Consider the following 15,124-nt stretch of genomic DNA (forward strand, 5'->3'; position numbering starts at 1 on the left):
AACTGCAGAGTTTTCTGGTTCAGGGTTTTATTCAGTTCCCATGTCTAGAAGTTTTTCATGCAACCTGCTCAGAGGTGAAGTGTCACCAGTTTTCATGTAAACTGCTCAGAGGAGACGTGTCACCAGAACTAGCAACTAAGTTCCAGAGTCAAGAGGTGGCTGGAAAATAGATGATCCATCCTAAAGATAAGCACAACAGTATTGTTGATAAACACTGGCAGCAGCTCCCCAAAGTTTCAGGTAAACTTTACCTGCTCCTTTATTTTTAACTGGAGATGCCAAGGATTGGACCTGGGACCTTCTACATGCCAAGCAGAGGCTCTGCCACTGAGCCACTGCCCTCCCCCTGTGCCTGGATGGGAACTTCCTGGGAGTCTAGATATCCATGATGGAAGGAGTATGGGTATGATATATAAATTAGAATGTTCTGATTCTTCCAAGGAATGTGCTTCCCCTTTGCTGACTTTCAGAAGAGCCTTGTCCATCTAATACAGTCTCTGAATCTGTTGAATCTTTGTTGCCCTTTGCCAGGAAGAGGGAAAGCCCAACTAGCTGATGGTCATTCAGAACTTCTTGTATTTTTGTAATTGGATCTGCAAAACAGTCTCAGCCTCAAGGCCTGGACATCTTCTGGAATCTGTCCTGAAGTAGAGACAAGGGTAGGATCTCATAGACATCCAGCAGGTCTTGATAGGGCAAACTGTTACCCATAGCTCCTTGAACCTGTCTCACTTGTGCTTTGTTTCTGAATTGAATGCAGTTTTGGTGAACTTGCTCATCCCCACCTTGGGACAGCAGTGCTGCAATTCAGTCCGCTTATGCCTAAGGTTCTATAGGATATGGTTCTTCCATCTTCCTGTCCTAATCCTTTCTACTGGTTAGCAGGTAACTGCTAGAAGTATGCAGAGCTCTGAAATTCCAGACTTAAAACAAAAGGAGTGCCTGTTTGTTTCCTTTATGGATTCCCTTCACGGCAAGAAAATCCCTACTGCCATGTTCTTCTAGTTGGCTAAAGGATGTATCCCATGAAGCTACAAATGTCTATACACAGGACACCCCTGCAGTATATGAGTGTGTGTTGCCTGACTAGAAGTGCAGTGGCTGCTGCCTTCTGAGGCCCTGCTGTTAAGGTAATCTGCTTAGCAGTTACATCAACATCAGTTCCTATGTCTGCCCAGCACTGAAACAATCAACACCTGTTCCTCTGCAGGTGCTGCTTCTGAAAGGAAGCCCTGCAAATAGTTTGAGAAAACTAATTGGTTCTTACTCAGGTTGGAACTGCTTACATCTGTCCCTGTGAGCAGACTGGGACTGCAGCTCCATGGAAGAGCATTTGCTTTGCTCAAGAAAGTCCCAAGTTCAAACCTCAGCTTCTCCTGTTAAAAAGGACCAGGCAGTAAGTGGTGTGAAAGACTTCCAATGAAGATCATGGGGTGCTGCTACCAGTCTGAGCAGACAAGACCAGTGTTCCCTCCAAGCTGAGTTAGTGTCAACCAGCTCACAATTTTTTAGCTTCTGGTTCACACATTTTTATCTTAGGCAGGATGGCCCCAAAGCAAACTAATTTATTCAGTAGCCAAATCACTTGCTCACAACTTTAATGCCAGTAGCTCATGAAGTAGAATTTTTGCTCACAAAAGCCCTTAGCTTAGAGGGAGCATTGGACAAGACTGACCTTGATGGAATGATGGTCTGATTCAGTATAAGGCAGCCCTCCAACCACCAGGTAAAGAAATAGGAATTTTCCTTTCCCTTGAAATGTCCTGTTTTCTTGCCCATCTTGCAGTTTGTCCCTCTGATTCAGGGAAGTGGTGAAATGGAGAAACATGGAGATGTCTGTCCTGTTCTCTCAGTCATCTTTATCATGTACATGTTTGCTCAGTTGCCTTGGAGAATATTTTAGGTCTCTCACTGTTTCTTGGGTACAGTCCAGTTATTTGAACAGTCTCTTTTCCCAGAGGAAACCTTGTTAGAAGCCTATTCACTCTTTGGCTAGAAGGATGGGGATTTGCAATGAATGTCTAGTATTCCTTAGCAAGACTTTCACAGGTAAAAGCCAAATTCCTGTTTCTAGCTCATTGGCTCCAGCACTCGGTTGAAGAAGTGGGGCTGCTATCGATCTAACCTTTGCGGGAAGGGGCACCAAGAGTTATTACTGATAAGTTACAGCAGTTTCCAGTAAAAAGCCTGCTAAGATCAGTGAATTGTAAGTGGAATCTGGCATGCTGGGAATAATCTTTAAAAATGCTATGGCTGCTCCACATTTTCAGCTTCAGTGTAAATTCCTAGAGTATCAGTTATTAAATTATCTGCCACAGTACTTCAGAGTACCTCTTTGGAAATTTTGGCATGGTGCCATTCATGGCTCAATGCCAGAATCATTTTTAAATATATATTTAAATACATAAAAATTCTCCACATATGCAAACACATTTATTCAATCAGCTCTTTGTTGCAATAGCATACATTATGGATATTCTGTTCTGTCGTCTGTGGGAACACTTTTAGAAGCCATCAAAGGGCAGTGTAGAAGAAAGAACCTCCACGGCTAAGATTTCCCTTTATGTTTGGAACCTTTCTGGTAAAATTGGATTTAATGGCCCTTCGGTTCTTTTTCAGTAGTCAAATCTCTCTTCTCTTGAATGGCCAGAATAAAATGGTGAGATGTACTTTTTTAAAAAAAAGTTTCAGACCAGGCAACACAACCACAACCTGCCTCAATTCAATCAAGCATTAATTCCATCAAGAAAGAGTCAGCTAACAAAGAGTGTTGATGGGTTCACATAACCAGGCAGAATAAGCAATCAAGTAGGTGGGCTGGCTTCATGCATTTCCACCTTTTATTAGGTCATTGCCTGAGAGGCCAGGACAGAAAACTCCATGTCTGTGACAGCAGCTTCATAGATGGAGCCATAGCTGTGATCATTATACCGTGCACAGACTTTCTGCTCTTTCTGAGCCATATGTGGAAATTGCTATTTCAGCAAGAGATTCTTAGGAAATAAATCTACAAAAATTTTCACAGGGGTTCTATACATTACTAAGTTCTCCCAAAGTTTTGCTCAAGCTAGACTTTCAAGATGAATTTGGATGACTGCATGCTGTAAAAACACCCAAGGAACTGTAAATTGATAGGCCCAAAGTAATGCCTGATTCTTAGGAGAGAGGCTATTTTTACTGCTGACTAAAAGCCAGTCTGGGAGGGAAGAGATGTGAAGCAACCAGGTTTGACCCTTATAATGTTGATTATTAGGATTTATTTATCTAGGTTAGTTGTTATGAGGTACCATACTGAAGGCCAGTACAGGAATCGTCTGTGCATCCGCATGAATCTTCGAATGAGCCTTCACTAGGTCAGAAGCAGGCTTAATTCCCCACTCCTCCACATAAAGCCAGCTGGGTGACCTTGGGTCAGTCACAGTACTCTCTGAGCTCTCAGCCCCACCTACCTCAAAGGATGTTGTAGGGAGAGGAAGGAATTGTAAGCTGCTCTGAGACTCCTTTGAATAATGAAAAGTGGAGTATAAAAACCCAACTCTTCTTCATCTTTGTGGCACAAAGTGAACTTAGTGTGGAAGTATTGTGTTTGGGGCCCAGTGTGAGGGTTTTCCACCAGCTGTGAAGCAATGGGAGTCAGACCTGAGTCTTTGTTGTTTGAGAATGCCTTAAGGGCTTTGAGTTGATGAGTGGATAATGTTACCAACTTCAGGTTGGGAAATACCTGCAGATTTGAGGGTGGGGTTTGGGGAGGGGAGGGACCTCAGTGGGGCATATTGCCATACAGTCCACCATTCAAGGCAGCCATTTTCTCCTGGATGACTAAGCTCTACTGTTTGGATGTTGTTAATGGAGGAGTGATTTTCTAAGGCCTGCAAGTGGAACTGAGGTAGCAGAATGGACTGCACCTTTGAACAGCAGATAGATAAAAAACAGAACTGTTTTTTAAACTGTTGTCTTACTTAATCAGTTCCCTACCACAAGAAAACTAATAATGGAGGGAGCAGGCTGACTTAGAACCTTTTCACGTGATATGCTATTATTTTTATTTTCAGAAGTTTCTTTCAAAAATGGCATCCCTGGTGTGCAGTCTGAAGTACTGCAATCCTCCCCATCACTTCAAGTTTCTCTCACCTGGTTCCACTGCGCATCAAGTGGATTTAAATGTGAGGTTTGGTGGTTGAGAAGAGCTCACCCATGAGATATTGCACACCTTTAACTTGGGTTGCAACATGTGGAGTTCCATAATCTGAGCCAGCACAACACCTTCCTGAGCGAAAGATTCTGAGTGTGCAAATGTTGCTCACATAGAAGCTGAGGGCCTGATTTAAAGGAGGCGTTGGCCATGGGAAACTTCATACAAGTACACTGTTATTGCTCACAAGCATGTTGTTTAAATGGTTTAAACCAAATAGAGCAGGTTTAAGAGTGAAATCGGGACTGTCAGAAATCCTCCTGGGATGTATGTTTTGCCAGACTGTTTTTCAAGCTGCAGATGTACCAGATGTTTGAATATTTCTCTGTATAATTACAGTATGTCAGGACAGGGCTGTCAAATGCTTGCTGAGGGCATATTTCTTTCCCCCAGTGGCCATTGCCCATTGGCGCTCCAGCAGCCAGTGGGAGGAGAAAATTTAAATCACCATTACTTCTGGGAAAAACTGGAACTGACATCAATCTTTTCTAGGCATCACCTAGAGAATCACCAGAAACTCTGCCATTTTACCATAGCATTTTTGACAATTCCTAGAGAGGATTGAAATCACTTCCAGCACTCCACCATGTTCCCCAAGACTCCCACTTTATAACCCTGTGTCAAGGAGATTATTCTTGCCTCTAGCATGTTAGTTTCATATTCATAGGGAGTATTTTATATTAGGCATTTCAGATATTCCCCCACCAGCGCCTGCAGTCTGAAATCATGTGGCCTACCAACAAATATAGAAGATGATTTTTTTTTTTGCTCCTATCTAGGAGAGCCAAATCACATCACCACTTTTTCTAACATGGACAAAGTCAGTGTAAGTTGACATAGTCAATGGAGTTTGATGCTTCAAAGCAGTCCAGTGAGTGGCCAAACATAAATCCTCTTTGAAGTTTGCCCGCATCTTGATTTCAAACCATTAAGGGAAAATTTACCAGGACAATCTGAGGTATCACCTAGAGGTAAAAATGCCAAAATTCTCTGAGGAAATTCAGCTTGGATTGATCTCGGTGCATTAGAAAAGTTTCTATGAACTGACCCCAAGACTATTAAGCGGGCTGGAGGGGGAAAGCCATACTAGAGAGGCCGCAAAGCAGGAATTCCATCAGCTGCACTTTTCCATTCTTTCTCTAAAGGTTTTTGCTGGAAGGTTGGATGATAATAATTCAGCAATGTGTTGTCCCCCTTGTTTCAGTGGTTTCCTGCGGCCACCCTGGATCCCCACCCTATGCCCAGATCTCAGGGGACGTGTATACAGTTGGTTCTGTGGTGCGCTACAGTTGCCTGGAAGGGCGAAGCTTGATTGGCAATTCTACACGCATGTGTCAGCTTGATGGGCGCTGGAGCGGCTCTCTGCCTCATTGCTCAGGTGGGAAAGATTGGCAGCATGGTGGAGGCTGATGGAATATTTAACTTGTGAGCGGTTTTGCTTTCCAAAAGAAAAAAAAAACATTGTGATGAAAAAGTCACCATTGCCTGCCATTAAGAATTCCCCTTTTTTATCCAGGGTTGTCCTTTCCAGGTCCCATTGATGTTTGGCTTAAACAACAGGGGAAGGGTGATGCATTCACATGCTGCATCTCAGCTTGTTTAGTTAGAAGCCCAGCTCCAGGAAGCCCATCCAAATAGATTTTTTCCTATCTTCAGAAACAGAATCCTCTCAGATGGAAGCAGTAAAAACACAAGCACTGGCCATCACATTAATGCCCCACTTGAGACTCTTCGGAGGCATATTGTCCATTGTTGAAAAGAGCATATAGAAATAGATGGACCTTTGGTCTAATTCTCTGGAACTCTCCCTATTTCCTTCTGTTCCCTGCATAAAGCAGACGCAAAAAGTGTAAAATACTGGATCGGACTTTTTAGAGCTGTGGGATCAAAGAATTCACTCTGGTTCAAGGGAGATATTTATTCATGTGATATGTACTAGAAATATGATGTGTTCCTCTCCTCCTGTACTCCCCCATGCTCAGGGCTATTGGAGTGTGCTGTGATTATAGATTGAAAAGAGCAATCAACAGCCTCACTTGAAGAGTAGAACAAAATAGGATCCCAGGCTTCCTGGGGCCGGGCTTCTAACCAGGCAAGCTGAGATGCAGCATGTGAATGCATCACCCTTCCCCTGTTGTTTAAGCCAAACACTCACTTGAGGAGTGTTTCTGGGCTCAGGCCTCTTCAGACAGTGGATGTAGAATAGTTTGAATGCCTCATCCTGTAATAGCCTCTCTGCTCCTGTATGCTGTGATCTGGATTGTGGGAACAATAGGTGACCTTGCCTCTCAGCATGGGGCTAGAAGGAGGGAGGCTGTCTTCAGATTACTTTTTTAATTTGCTTTCCCATCAAAGAGAGTGTTCTTGTTTGCAAGTAAATCTTTTTTGCATAAGATAAAAGTGTTTAGTAGGTGTTTGCCCAAGAAATCAGCTTTGCAAGACTTCAAGGGAGGGGCTGTCACTCAGTGGTAGAAGACATGCTTTATGTGTGGGGGGGGGGGAGGAAGGGGACTTCTTTTCAAGACCAGTTTAAAAGAGTGGGAGAGGAAGAGTCATTGCAGCTCTCCCAACAGTGGTACTTGCTTCCTGGTCTGGAGACTGAGGGTACTTATAAATTGGGTAGGTGGAGGGAGCCCAGAACAGATGGCGGGAGAGGAGCAGGTGCCATTCCAGCCACCAAGATGGCCTCCTTGACCGCCTTGCATCCCTCAAACTCTGAGAACAAACAATTTGCTGGCCCAGCAAAGCATCTGTTTCTCAGCTTGGTCACCCAACCAGTTGCTCTTTCTCTGTGAGGACAACAGGTAGCTTTGAAGTGCACTGTGATTTTCTGTTGGAAGGAGGCAGAGGCAGCCAAAAGATGCCCAAATAGTGGCAGCTGCTTCTCTCACCACCTAGGTCCACATCTAGCCAGGATTTTCCCCAGAGCTCTTTTTTTTTGGGGGGGGGGGGCAAGTTCACTGTTGATGTGCTACCCATTGATGTGGCTTCTCGTTATTCTGTAGTACTGAATCACATGTGCAAAGCCTGGCACTGGGCATTAAATGCAGCTGTGTGACCATGCCAGCTTTCTGTTTTGTTTATGTTTGCAGCTCTTCAGGCAGAATGAAGGTTTGCAAAAATGTGGATGGCTCCATAAACTTCTTGGTTTCCAGGCTGTTATGTTTCAAGTCTGAAGCCCCTCCACTGTTAACCTGTTTCCTCCCCTAAAGAGATTCACGGGGTGTCAGGAAGGTCTTTGTTGTCTGTTGGCAATCAAGCGAAGTCAAGCAGAAGAGGCCCAAATAGCCAGAAACCTTTCCCTTCTTGTGGGAGTTTAGGCATGACTCTGCTCCAGAGCCAGTTCTCCAGCCGAGCAACCTAAGCAAACACAACACTGAAAGCAGCAAAGCTTCGTGGGAGCTCTGCTAAGTCCGAGCAATCAAGCTCAGTGGCTGGTGTGGAAATTGCCATCTATCCTCCTACTGTTGACCCTCTTTCACATCTGGCTGCAGGAGCTTAACTTGGACCTTTCCAGGGGCATTGTTGACCCAGGAGGGACTGGGCATACTTTGGTCTGGCAAGAAAATACTTTAAGTCAGTCCTGTTCTTTTCTGATGAGCTGAGCAAGTTTTGTGTATTTACTTCATTTCAGGGCTTTTTTTGTAGCAGGAATTCCTTTGCATATTAGCCCACACATCCCTGATGTAGCCAGTCATCCTAGAGCTTACAGTAGGTCCTGCACTAAGAGCCCTGTAAGCTCCTGGAGGATTGGCTACATCAGGGGTGTGTGACCCAATATGCAAAGGAGTTCCTGCTACAAAAAAAGCCCTGCTTCATTTATACCCCACCTTTCTCCCCACTGCGGGAGCCAGAGTAGCTTCCATTGTTTTCCTTTTCTCCTTTGTGTCCTCAAAACAACCCTGTGAGGTAGCTCTGGCCAAGTGTGTATGACTGGCTCATGGTCCCCCAGCAAGCTTCCATGTCAGAGCAAGGATTTGAATGTGGGTCTCCCAGATCCTAGTCCTTCCTCTAACCACTACACTATGCTCACTCCCTTCTTTTCCTCCTTTGCTCCTCCTCTTTCCTGACTGCACCCAGCATGACCACATCCACTCCGGGTCACCCACTCCTTCACCTTTCAGTTCCTTTGTGGCTCAAAACCCTACCTCTAGTGAGATATGTAGGTACAGTGTGCTGTCCATGGCTACAGATTGGGCTCTCTCTAAATGACAAACGACATTGAAGATCAACTCAGGATTTGGATGAGGAATTTAGAGGCAGAAATGTTGGAGTAATGCCCATCCTTCTTCTCAGTTTGACTTTGGGAAATCCATCAATCTCCGATTCTCTGCCTGATTTTACAACTGTGTAGATGAAACCTTGTTTCCAGCAGCAAAAAAAAAAAGTGAATGGGATCAACCATGGTTGGTAGTGCCCAATATAAACTTGGCCATGCAAAGGCACTATTGTGCTCCATGCAAAGGCACTTGTGCCCCTCAAAGTGCAGGGAATGATGCAAGAGGAGCAGCCTCTTTGAGTGTCTGATGGTGTCTTTTGATTTTCCTCTGGCAGGGAGCATCCAGGGATTGTGCGGTGACCCAGGAATCCCTTCCCACGGCATTCGGCATGGTGGCAATGACTTAGGTGTGGAGAGCACCGTCTGGTTCAGCTGTGAGCCAGGCTACACACTCCGAGGGTCCCTGCAACGTGTTTGTCAGGCCAATGGGTCCTGGAGCGGCACACAGCCGGAATGTGAAGGTGAGCATACCTCAAGAGGTCCTCTGAGCATAGCAGTGCGTTGTTGCAAAGTGATCATTAGGGATCAATGCAAAATCCAACTAGGTGGGGTTTTCAGGTGGGTAGCCATTTTGGTCTGAAGCAATGTGACAAGTTAGAGTCAATAGCACCTTTAAGTCCAGTGAAGTTTAATTCAGGATCTGAGCTTTTGCTTGCATGTGCATTTTGTCAAACAAGATGGAATTAGAGCATCAGACTTGCCTGTTCATATATATAATGGATTCAGCATCCCCTCCTCCCCCACAACCCACTGCTGATCAAATTGATCCCCATTCCAAAAGATTTCTGATGGCCATCCAACAAAAGTTACTTTTTTAAAAAGCCAATTTTCTACCCACAGTCAGTAGTGACTGCAACCACTGGGGATTTTTACTAGCATGCCACCTCCACCAATGTGTGCCCCTAGGCAGCATCTCATTTCTTTACAAACCCATGCTCCTCCATGGGTCTTCTTGGCCAGTTTCACCTTTTGCCTCCTTGTTAGTCCAAATGTGACAGAGCATACAAGGAGGAATGTGGACATTCTCAGCATGTATCTCATCATGAGTGCATTTATTTCTATATAGAGTATCTGCTATGCGCATTGTGTTTTATGGACCACCAGACAGGGCTTCAAGAGCAGGCTCCTCAGGAACTTTTGCACTTTTTTGCCCCAGTGTGGAGCCTGAGCATTTTGAGTCCAGTGTACAGAAGTGGGGTCCGCTGCAGGAATCATGCCCCAAGCCTTACCACTGTCTTTTCCCAATGCAGGTTCTGTGGGGCAATGCAACTCGAGAGAGTTTATTTTGTATTAGAGCTTAAGCAAGCATCTTGAAGTCCTTTGCCTGCTACTCAGGCATGAGATGGTTAGCAAGTTCATGACCCAAGGGCAAGGTGTCAAGACATGCTGGGAGACAGTTCCCAGAAATGCCACCAACATACCTGCAGCCCCTAACTCAAAAGCTATGACTAGTTCAGATAGTCTGAATTTGTCTCATATTGTCCGGCCTGCCTTACATGCCCTGCTTTCTGTACCCCCACCTTCAGAGGTGAAGCAGGTGGCAACCAGAAACAGGGCTTTTTCAGCAGTGGAACCTTCCTTATAGAATACCCTTCCCTGTGAGGCTTGCCTGGCACCTACATGGCTTTCTTTTAGGTCAAGGACAAAATATTTCTGTTCATCCAGGCTTTTAATTAAAGGGTTGATTTTTTTTAAAACACAATTGTAGTCTGGAAATACTTATTCCAAGCTGTCACTGGTCTGTTTTTAATGGTCTGTATTTTTCTCCTGGGCTGTGTTTTTAAAGGCTGGGTTTCAATTAATATATTTTTAACGTTTTGTTTTTACTATCCTATAAGTTGCCACGGGCAGGTTCCTGGAGAGGCGGCATAAAAATTTTCTAAATAAATAATAGGAGGTAATGGAGTAGAAAGAAGCTTTTCAGTTTCCCCAAAGCATTCTCGGGCCAGACTGATTTGCATTAAATTTCATATCAAAAGCCTCATAAGCATCAGCGTGTGCTATAATTAATTCCTTGTCTTGGGCAGTGGTTATATGAAGCAGCAGAAGAATCCCGAGTAATGCAGTGTGATAAACCTCAGGCAAACTTTTTCTGATTCTTACTGCTCTAAAAGTATTTAAATATCAATCAAGGGAAGCACAAAAAGCCAGAGAGAGGCAGGGAAATGGCACGCAAAGGGACCCAAGCGAGCTTGCCTCTCCCTCCCTGGCTGTTCAGAAAGCCGAGGGCTTTGCAAATGAGTTGGAAATTTATTCTGAATTGATGCGGCCAATGATTGAAAAGATGCTGTGTCCCATTTATTAATATACTGGAGTCTGAAGGGTTTGATTTTATTTCAAAAGTCTTCTTTCTACTTATTCTTCTATATTTCCCCCCCTTCCTAGCGATAGGGAGGGGGTTATGTGTATTAATCCCAGGATAAATAACTTGTCAAGTTCAAAAGCGACCAGGAATACAGAATCCCAGGCAGGCTTTTAATCACAGCTTTATGAATAATAGGAATATTATGCCCCTAATGCGGATCCTTTAATGTTAGGCACTCACTGATCAGGGGAAAGGAAGTAATTCGCAGTGATGTGTCGTTCGTGGACGCCTCTGATTGGTATTCAGGACAAGGAGAGAAGGGAAAGTATTCAGAGGAGTGGCAGTCAAACCTGAATTGCAGAATGATACTGCTGGAAAAGAGCCAAGTGAATCATCCCTTCAATGGTCTGGGACTGGACTGCTGTAAGCAACTCAGAGGTTCAGAACTTGATTGAGGACCTCTTTATAGGCTGCAGCTGAAGCAAAGCAGAGATACTGCTTTTGGATCCGAGATGGGGATGGAATGGTTTATTGCAGAGAACTGGGCAGGTACCTTCAAGATGCTGAGGCATAAAATGCAAATTACTCTCCCACTGCCCTTGAGGTAGATAAAATAATGAAGCTACCAAAAGCTACTGCACCGAAAGCCCAGGTCTTTTCCGAATGCATGCATCTCGATGAAATCATAGTGCAAAGTGGAATCCTCCTCTGGGATGCATGTGCTGTGGTGTGCCAGTGAGACCCGTGAGGCTGGGGGTGGGTGAGAGACTGAAGGCCACAGCGAATTCTGCATAGAGCAGTCCTGAAATGAATTTTAGAAATCCTCCCAGTTAAATTGGAGTGCTAATGACGGGGCAGATGGTCACAGAACAGACTAGGAGATATCCATGCTCTCAGCTATTTTCATCTCCTTAAAGCTCCCCAGGAAGGCGCTACAAGCTTCATTGCAAACTTTGGTACAGGATGCATCAGGAACATGATTTTGCAAACAGAACCAATAGCAGCTCCCCAGGATGCTTTAAGGAGGAGGACAAAGTGTGGTGGGGAAGGCACGTCTCAGTCCTTTCTGTGCACCTCAGACATGAGGATAAAAGGGCCTGTGTGAGACAGGGAGACACAAAACTCCTGTTGAATGTCTGTTTCAAAGTCCTCGCCTGCTGTTACAAGTACTTTGCAACATGTAAGAGCCCCCTTAGGGTGGCCTGTGGATTACACTTGCCTCTTAAATGGGCTGTCGGCAGACACAGAGAATGTGATATCCTCCTCTAGACCCATATCAGACATGCCATGCAGTGGGATGCAGCTGGAATGTGCTTCTGCCCACCTTGTTCTACATCATGTGACAAAGGAGCTTATTCTCTTCAGGATTTATAAATTGTTGCTTTTCATAATCATAGACATTCACAGGGAAGAGGGCTTTTTTTTTAAAAAAATCCCAATCGATATTTTAAAGACCTCGAATGGTTCAAAATTAAGCAAGTGAATTAATCAGCGTGCATGAGAACTTTGCTGTGTTTGCGTCTCTGTTTTATGCTGCTCTGGCCACCTTATATCCAAGGCTCACTTTCCATGCTATGTTAGGCTTCATTTGGCTTTAATTTCCAATGTGTTTTAAAATGGTAATTGGCATTTTTAAAAAAAAATTAAGGAACAAAAAGCCCAGAGCTTTTGTCATCCCTCTTCCAAGCCAAGAACTGAACGAGGCTGTAAGAAAGGGGGTGGGAGATGAATGATACCAGGAGATTTTTCAAGACCTGTTTGCCGTAGCTGTTGTTGCTGTTTTTCTAGTACTCTCCAGTTATGTTTCATACCCCCAACTGGATTTCCAAATGAGACTTTTGTTTAAAATCAAACCACTTGAATGCAACAAAAGACAGGGCTACACTGAACACAGGCTGCCGTTATCTCTTTTTAAATTAATGCCACAGAATTCGTATTTTAATTGGCAAATATTGTTCTGTCCCATGTTCTGATATGAGCAGCAAAGGTACATTTACACTGGCAGTTTTGTTCAGATGTTGTCATTGTTCCCCCCACTTTGTATTTCAAGTGAAATATAAGATGCTGCTTAATTTAAATAGCATGTGTAATATCCAGTTCCGATGCCAGGAATTCAGAGAATGCTGGAGGCTTTCAGCCGTGTCAAATATTTCATGAAATATGTTGTCACAGCTTGTAAAGGCCATGGTTTTGGACCTTATATTAAGTACTGCTGAAGAAAGGGGGAGTGTGTGCCAGTAAACAGGCATAAACTCCCCCTGTTGGTGGGTTTCCAAAGCCCTATGAAGCTGCCTTAGATGAAGTCAAACTAGATGAGCATTGTCCTTCTGACTGGCAGTGGCTCTCTGGAGTCTCAGGTGAGGACCTTGGCAAGCAAAACAGGTGTTCCCCACAGAGCTTATGGACCCTTCCCTAAAAAGCACACCTTCATTCAGAGACTAGAACACTTCACTAGTAACATGGCCTCTCCTTCAATCAGGCAAAGGACATCTTTTGTAAGTATCTATGGAGATGAAGATGAACATTCCTCCAGACCCTTCTTAGGAGCAGGGTTTCACCTAAAAGGACTGGCCTGATGTCTTTAATACCACCTGTTCTGGAGGAGGTAACTGCAGTTTTTCCGTGGAGAGATTTCAAAGCCATCCTTTTCAGTACAAAAGTACAGCTGTTAGGAGGATCTGTAGCATCCCCTTGCTCTTGTCAATGAGGATGTTGGCAATTTGACAAAAAAAAAAAGGTTCAATGAGAAGCTGTTCAGATGATACAGAGTCTAAAAAATTGTGCAAGGGAAGATGAAAGGAGCTCAGTATGCTTACTGAAGGGGAAAATTGTATAAGGGGGATATTATAAGGATATTTTAGTAGTAGAACAAGAGCTATGTAGGACAACTTCCATTTTGAAATAACCTTCCCTACTGCTTGTTTTTCCTGAATGTATCCTACAGCAGTTCCCTCCTTCTGGTTGGTGTAGTTTCACACACATGTCTCAGGTCCAGTCTGCAACATCTGGAGGTTCTCAGACTGGGGGACAACCTTCTCTTTACAGCAACAAGTACTGAGTTAGATGGACCACTAGTAATGGGGAAGCACTTTTAGCATGGAGGAGTTCTTGGTTCAGTTCCTGATGTCTCCATATCAGGGCCGGGAAAGACCTTTTGTCCGATACCACAGAAAACTTCTGCTACTCTGAGTATTACTGGATAGGTGGATCAATAGTCTGACTTGGTAGAACCAGTCCAGTATGTTAACCCAAATGCTTCTTCAATTGGGCTTTCCTTTGCAGGTAACACATGTGGGGAATCATTATTACTTTTGCACTTCTAATTCGACCTTTATTTTATGTGTTAATGTATGTATTGCAGTTATATCTTGTGGAAACCCAGGGACTCCCAGCAATGCAAGAGTGGTGTCTTATGATGGCCTGGAGTTCTCCAAGTCCATTGTATACAAATGTCGGGAGGGATATTACTCTACAGGTGTGCTTAGTCGGCATTGTACTGTCAATGGAACTTGGACTGGGACTGCTCCAGAGTGTACAGGTGAGTAACCTGAGGAGAGTTGACACAGAGCTTCCTTCTTCATATACAATAGGAGAAATGAACCCTTTTTACCCCAGTTTTACAGAAAATTCCTGACAGGGAGGGGAAAAGGGAGGAGCTGAACAAAAAAGAGGTCTGTGATAATGTCAGATGAGATTCTCTATTGAACCATTTGGATGGTTTAATGAATAATGGGAGAGGCTGTCTTACATGCAGTGAAGATAAGCCAAAGAGCAATGAAGTACATAACCAACTAATTAAGAAAAACACAGTTTGAAGCATGAAGAAATTGACTGGCATTAGTAAAGGGTTATGATTTGGTGCAACATGATAAGAACAGTCTATTGAAGTTATTCAAAGGAGGGTTACCTTGGGTTATTAGAAATCATAATTAGTGAGGAATTTCAAGTCTTGATTTAAACCAGGATGACAGAAGGTTTTTTCAAGTTTCTTGATGAGCTCTATCTCAGTGCTTTCATGGGGTTCTGTCATTGCCTTCCTCAGGTTTGTCTTGTAATAGGCAAAGTATCATTCTAGCTTTAGGTCAAGGTATCATTCTAGCTTTGTTCATTTTAAACAATTATTTTGATAACATATGGTAACAATTTCCGTTAATAACTTCTTTTCATCTATCCCATATGCTTCTTTCTAATCACCCCTCCCCCCATTACTTGACTCCCACCTGTGTTATTTACTCAAAATACTAACATTAAAAGGTACCCTTAATTACTAAGAACTAAAATTAATATTCTTCTTTCTTCTAAAGTTTAATCATTATCAAAAATTGTCCAAAGTCCTTTTACTTTCCAC

The 15,124-nt window shown here is 43.7% G+C and overlaps 1 protein-coding gene across 2 annotated transcripts in view; it reads left to right on the top strand.

Annotated features, from left to right (window-relative positions):
- CSMD2 (CUB and Sushi multiple domains 2) overlaps window positions 1-15,124 on the top strand; it is an 831,733-nt gene that overhangs the window by 789,280 nt on the left and 27,329 nt on the right. For both annotated transcript variants that reach the window (XM_060257873.1, XM_060257874.1), the window contains 3 exons: window positions 5,397-5,570; window positions 8,747-8,932; window positions 14,138-14,314. In XM_060257873.1, coding sequence (XP_060113856.1) covers window positions 5,397-5,570; window positions 8,747-8,932; window positions 14,138-14,314 — 537 coding nt within the window. The remainder of the gene's footprint in view (window positions 1-5,396; window positions 5,571-8,746; window positions 8,933-14,137; window positions 14,315-15,124) is intronic.

The sequence above is a fragment of the Heteronotia binoei genome, chromosome 17, assembly GCF_032191835.1.
Source record: "Heteronotia binoei isolate CCM8104 ecotype False Entrance Well chromosome 17, APGP_CSIRO_Hbin_v1, whole genome shotgun sequence".
Taxonomy (NCBI): Eukaryota; Metazoa; Chordata; class Lepidosauria; order Squamata; family Gekkonidae; genus Heteronotia; species Heteronotia binoei.